This window comes from Arachis stenosperma, chromosome 6 (genome assembly GCF_014773155.1).
Source record: "Arachis stenosperma cultivar V10309 chromosome 6, arast.V10309.gnm1.PFL2, whole genome shotgun sequence".
Taxonomy (NCBI): Eukaryota; Viridiplantae; Streptophyta; class Magnoliopsida; order Fabales; family Fabaceae; genus Arachis; species Arachis stenosperma.
The window spans coordinates 118,907,308-118,914,090 of NC_080382.1; the positions used below are offsets into that span (position 1 = coordinate 118,907,308).

General features: G+C 36.7%; 1 protein-coding gene across 1 annotated transcript; it reads left to right on the top strand.

Annotated features, from left to right (window-relative positions):
* The first annotated feature begins 845 nt into the window (after positions 1-845).
* LOC130932466 (NADPH-dependent aldehyde reductase-like protein, chloroplastic) lies at positions 846-3,247 on the top strand. The gene is made up of 2 exons (XM_057861797.1): positions 846-1,318; positions 2,724-3,247. Exons 1-2 carry the CDS (start codon positions 951-953, stop codon positions 3,130-3,132), a joined length of 777 nt encoding a protein of 258 aa, XP_057717780.1. The 5' UTR covers positions 846-950; the 3' UTR covers positions 3,133-3,247.
* Positions 3,248-6,783: the final 3,536 nt, after the last annotated feature.

Sequence of the window (6,783 nt, forward strand, 5' to 3'; positions counted from 1 at the left end):
AAAAAACGGCATTGCGGTTCTACATCTCAACGGCGTCACTGTTTTGGTTTGGTCGTTAACTCGAACGCCTCCCACAATAACATATTACACGTCGTTATGATAATTTAAACATATAACTCCACACTTCTTCAAATATTTTTAAAAAAAGTTTTCCTTATTGAATGCTATTTTTTTAAATAGTCTTTATAATGTAATTATTTTTTTATAATTGGTAATAATTTTTTTCAACTTAACCACTATCCCTAAAAAATTCTTTAAAAATAAACTTATTAATAATTTATAAAAATTTAAAATTTTCATAAATTATAAATAAAAAATCTTACAAAATTAATTTTTATTATTATTTAATATTTTTTTTAAATTCATATTATCTCAAAAATAATAAGATTAAAAAAAGTCACATTGTCTTTGAAAAAAATTGCCAAAAATTGTATTAAGAATCCATTTAGGAAGCGTCAAAAGTAATTTTTTTGAGTTTTTGACTTATGAAAAATAGTAGATTAATGTCTTGTGTAATTTTTAAAACCAAATTATAGCTTTCTAAGAAGCTATTTAAGAGTTTATAAAGAAGTTAAAAAAAATAAACACTTTTAAAATACTTTTAGAACTAAAAAATTCAAATACAAAATAATTTATTTATAAATTATTTTTAATATAATCATTTATTATTTAATCTATTTTTTTTAAAAAATTTAATTAAATTATTTATCCAAACTGAATCTAAGTATTTACTGTTAATTTGACCAAATTAATTTAATATCATTTTCTCCAAAATAATATCCTTTAGGATGTGTTTAGATAAAATAGTGTCCTATTTTAGTCTTTAGAAACGTGCGAATTAATTCTTAACTGGCGGTTGGGAATAGCTGGGGAAATTAAAAACAAACACGGCTTCAGGCTTCAGGCTTCAGGCTTCAGGCTTCAGGCAAACAAGGCCACTGCAGAAACCCATGGCTACTCCACTTCAAGACCGAGTTGCAATCATCACCGGCTCCTCCCGTGGAATCGGACGAGAAATCGCTCTCCATCTCGCCTCACTCGGCGCCAGAGTCCTTATCAACTACACCTCCAACTCCTCCCTAGCTGACTCACTCGCTGCACAGATCAACTCCCACGCCGCCGCCGGAGCTGTCCTCCCTCGCGCCATCGCCGTCCGAGGCGACGTCTCGGAACCGAACGACGTGAAGGCGCTGTTCGACTCGGCGGAGCGCGAGTTCGGCTCGGCGGTTCACATCCTGGTTAACGCGGCCGGTATTCTTGATAGCAAGTACTCGACCATAGCCAACATTGCAGTGGAGGATTTCGATCGCATTTTCAGGTACTCTAACTGGTTATTGTTTCTGGCTTTCTATTCCTAAAGTGAAACTAAACAGTTAGGATCAATTGATAAGCCTTTTATAAATTGTTGGCAATTGATTGACAGAATTTTAGTTTAGTTAGTCAAGTAGCTGCATAGTATGAGTTGGAATTCGGAAAGTTGAAATAATTTTCCAGTATAGGTGTTCTTGCAATAAGCTTCTATTCACAACTTAACTGATTCAACAATGGGGTAAAACGTTAATTTAGTCACTGGAATTGCAAGATCCATTCATTTGTTTCCCTCGTATCTTTAAGAAATGCTGGTTTAGAGTTTAGTCCTTCCAGTTGAATTTTGTGAATCAATCTAATACCTATTTTCTGTAATCACCAAATTACAAAAAGTTTTAATTAGTCTTGATGCAATTAGTCCCTGATGTTTTCTCTAAAATATCACAAATGAGACATCACATATAAGTCCTTGAAGTTTGAACTAACCTTATGGCGAGGACAAAATTGGTTGACTGAATTTAATTCGAGGGATAAATTGAGGTGGTTACAAGATAGATAAACCATATCTTATTTTATTCTATTTTTTTTTTTTTTGAAACAAGCAGCACTTACAAGTTACAACTTCAAATTGAGGTTTTTTACTCCCCATATTGTCTTGGTCATACTAGTAACACTACTTGCTATATGCAAGCACAAATAAACCTGCATTATTATTTCTTATTTATTTTTTGGACTGGGCATTGTTCTTTATCAATATACCCAGTTTGCGAATGAGGTCATTGTAGGGTTTAGCTAACTCTGTTCTTAGTTACTACTAGTTAATGAATTAAACTCCAATGTGTTGAAACAAAAAAACTGAGGATCTTTTTTTATTTTTTATTTTTAATGACAAGCACCATACACCATTTGAGTTAGATGTCATAAATATGAACAAATGATTTTAATATATCTTTTTGGGGCTTGTTCTGGAAAAGAGGAAGTGGTGAACTTCTGGACTTCTGGTTGGTTGCTCTTCCTTTTCCAAGATTGAATAATAGAAAACAACATTCAAAAGCTCCTTGGGCCTGCATCTGGAAGCTTAAGCTTGAACTTCCATTTCTCTCTGATAATTTCCTCCTAATAAATGTTTGTTCATGTGTCCTCCAATTTCTTGACAATAAACATAGATGGCAGGAGAATTGTAGTATTGTTTTTCTTTTGTACTTTTCTAACCTTATTGGTTGAGTTCGATCAAGAAATTTTCCTGGCACTCATGGAGATCATCAGTAGCATAGCATGTGCAGTGGAAGATATTGTTTAATGCTCAATTCATATTATCATAGGGCCTTACAAATTTAATATCAAATATACATGCAGAAACATCATAACTGATTGCATATAAGTGTGCTAAACAAGACCCAATGGATATTTAACAGTGTAAATGCAAGAGGATCATTCCTGTGCTGCAAAGAGGCAGCAAACCGATTGAAACGTGGTGGTGGAGGTCGAATCATAATGCTAAGTTCATCGATGGTGGGTGCACTGAGACCAACTTTTGGGGCATACTCAGCATCCAAAGCAGCTGTTGAGGCCATGATTCATATTCTGGCAAAAGAGCTGAAGGGAACCGGGATTACCGCGAACTGTGTTGCACCTGGGCCAATTGCAACTGAAATGTACTATGCTGGGAAGACCGAAGAGCAAGTGAAAGCAAATATTGCAGAGTCTCCTCTCAGTAGGCTTGGTGAGCCAAAGGATGTAGCTCCTTTGGTGGGATTTTTGGCTACTGATGCTGGTGAATGGGTTAATGGGCAGGTCATTCGGGTTAATGGTGGCTATGTTTAGTAGCTCTTGTATACTGTTCTACATGATCTCTCTTGTACGTTGTTGCATAAGAAGTGAAAACCCTGTAAAAAGGAACTAAATAAATGATTGTCATAAATAATTTCTTGATGATGTAGTTGATCCCTTCTAGTTGAAGATACATAATGCTTTCGTGGTCTTCTTTCCTCTAAGTTCTTTTGAGTTACTTGAGTCCAGCTCTTTGTTATTAAATCAAGTTGCGCAGCATACCAATTAATTCTTACAATGAGTCAATGACATTACTTTACACCTGATTCCTATTTCTTATGGGATATTTAGTTTTTTTTTCCCTTTTTTTTTAATTTATAAAAAAATGGGACGTATAATTACACATATGATTCATTTAACTTGCTTCTTTTTCCACTTGAGTGTGGACATCCCTACTACCTCTCATCTTTGGTAAAACAAGAAAAGTAAGAAGTCCTAAAACAAGTGAAGTATGAAGAAGTCTTTTCCTTCATGCAAGATCCAGGAAACTCTACCTGAATTTTACATACCGAGATCATCACTGCAACATAAACAGTTTCAGTGAAATTCAGTGACGAAGTGATCTAAACGTTGATGTCAAGTCATAACCACGATCCGCTTCTTACCATTTGTAAATCTTTTAGCCTTTTGTGGTGTTCAGATTATATGACAAGCCCTCAAATGCTATCCACTTTCTCTGAGACAAACTCGGATAAGTAATTGAGGAGCACTGGTTCTCACGAGTTTTGTATGCTCTACACTAATTAGTTCCCGTTCAATGGAATTTCTCAGTCCCTTTTTGTCATTCATTTTGGTGTCAAATGTCAATGATCATTTATGGGACTAGTACTCATGATTAATTGATTACCAATAATTCTATGGCCGAGTTCCTGGAAGTCTATCAAATTGCCCTAGGGACTCTTGGTCATAACCATTTTGATCATCTCTATTACTTAGATTTTTCAAATAATTCTTTCACAGGAACCATACTAGAGAGCTTGGTCATGTTTTTTCTGGCCTCAAGTATAGGAATTTCTCATCTAATGGAACTTCTTCTTGCTTTGCCTTTTACACGGGTGGGAATAAAAGAAAGTATCTTCTATGATGCTTAATATACATGAAGTCGCTGGTATGGGTTGTGAGGTGGGTCGGTGATTCACCGGTCAAGGCGATGACGGGACTAGATTTCCATAGCAGCGGGGGTGGTACCTGCAAAGACACTCTGACGTTCAAGTTAGAATGGATATGAGAGATATATGTGAGGATTAGGAATGAGTGTCGTACTTGAGGGAGTCCTTGACTCCCTTTATATAGTCTGGCGTAGTTATCTTATCTTATCTTGTTGGTTAAGATAGAAAAAGTGTTTAATTCGAATGATGGTTAAGAGTTTATGGTTAGTGGATCGGTTTGGGCTCGGGTAACTGGACCGTGATTGCTTTAACGGGGGACCCGGGAAGAGAGTCTAGAACAGTAGCTCCCGAAGCGAAAGACCGAGTGGGCTTGGTCTCGCCGCTTAGAAATATCTGCTTGGCCGTGCGGCCATGAGTCAAAGTGTCCATGAGTTCAGCCTAGGGCAAAGGAATATTGTCTAGGGTCTATTGTCGAGGACGGGGATCCGAGCTGCGCATTTTGACCGTTTCTGGGGGTTCGCTTGTTAGGTCGGGGAGTTTTTCTGTGTTGTCGGGAATGGAGTGATGAGGTCTCCAGATCGGGGCTCGTTCATGTTTAGGTCACTGGACCGTTGTGCTCCTTTTAAAGAAGTTTCGTCCGTTGCATTTTTCAAGACGTCATAATGACGCTTAGCAAGAGGAGAGAGGTTTCGTTATTTTTTCTTTTTTGCCTTTCACCCTTTTGTGTTTCCTTTTTTGTTTGTGGGATTTTTTTTATTTATCTTCATTGTAACTGTTTCTTCTCCTTCTTTGGCTCTCTCGTTTTCTTACGAACATTTTATCCAGATTTATCTGGCGCTGTGCTCCATTTGAATTTGCTGGTGGGCTTATAGTGCTGCATCATTCTGCTTTTGTTGTTTCATTTATGTTATTCTCTGAGAACCAAGTTAGTAACTTTACCGCTGTGATCATTCATTCTGCTTCTGCATTTCTATTTTATCTACTATTTGTGTTGTTGCATGCCTCTGTGTTTATTAATGGAAAAAATGTTTGATTGGAGTCTTGTATTTGGTGTAGTTTTAGGGATTTTTAGTAGGATGCTTCAATTGTGGTCTTAGTATGGTTTAGGAATTCCCTATATGTTAGTGTTTCTGGGTAATGGGCTGACAGTGAAAAATCCTATTTGGATATAGGTATGGTGCGACAGAAAAAAATTTCAAGGAATCTGATTCCTATCTTCTCGGCGAGGGTGTGCCAAATCTTTACCATTCGGTAACGTCTGACGTCTCGGGCACGCCCTCTTGTTTGGACGAGGGGGACCTTTAGAGGTTCCGTGATGAAGGCCGTGTTAGGTGGTGGGCAGGTGGGATGACTCTTTTTTGGTGGTTCAATATTCATTAAGATATCAACGAGACCACGTTTCTTTGAAGTGAGGGTTGCACGCCCTCTTGTTTGTTTTAAGTACAATCTATCGAAGCTTTACAATTTATCGATCCAACAAAGACAATGATAAAGTAAATCTCATATCAAACTCACCTTTTTGATATAGAAGTTATATCTGCTCCTTGAATAAGATTTTAATACAAATTTATTTTGACATTTGAAAAAAACTAGTGAAACAACTGAGTTAATATTCAAAATGGCCCGTAAAATTTGACCTCGATGCAATTTAGCCCTTAAATTTTCAATTGACTCAAATTGTACCTTAAAATTTTGACATGTACCTCAATTTGGCCTTTTCGACGTTTTCCGTCACCAAAAAGCTGACTTGACAATTTTAAATGACATGTGGCACTGTAACAGTTAGATAACATGGTTAAATTTTTCAAGGCATCAATTTAACCATTCACAATTTGAACATAGAACCTAGCGCAGCCCCAATCCTCCCAAATCGTAGGAAGAGTTCTCCAGGAAACTTTGGAGCAACAATTTGCCACTTGGTGAAAATATCAGAACCACCATCATCAAGATTCTTTAAAACCTCAAAGATGGTAACTATTGATGGAACTTGGACAAGCTTGATTTTCCGTGCCGTGATAACACCAAAGCTTGAACCTCCTCCATCTCTTATGTCCAAAATAGATCTTTTTCCATTGTTCTTCTATTCAGTATCGTCCCATTAACATTGATTATCTGTGCATCAATCACATTATCAGCTGCTAGGCCATATTTCCTGAAGATGGTGCCAAATCCACCTCCACTCAAGTGTCCTCCAATGCCAATTGTAGCGCAACTCTCAGCAGGGAAGCCATGAACCTTGCTTCTATTCGCAATTGCGTAGTAGAGTTCTCCCAAAATAGTACCTTATTAAACCCATGTTGTTTCGTCTTCCATGTTAATGGTACTTTATAACATGATATTCGGCTTTTTCATTTTAATAAATAATTAAAATATTTAATTTCTAAAATACGCTATCAAAATGCATATGTCCGTCACCCAAAAAAAAAAAAAAGTACATGTCCACTTTGGGAAAAGTCCCGCAAAATGGAATTAAACTCCAAATTATATGTAATAGGATATCATAAGCGAGTTGCAAAAATCTGCATTCTTTCTCTTT

Bases quoted from the DNA above. Each gene is read 5' to 3' on its own strand.
- LOC130932466 (XM_057861797.1), top strand. From the start codon at position 951: ATGGCTACTCCACTTCAAGACCGAGTTGCAATCATCACCGGCTCCTCC. The intron at 1,319-2,723 runs GTACTCTAACTG...GATATTTAACAG, and splicing joins GATTTCGATCGCATTTTCAG to TGTAAATGCAAGAGGATCAT.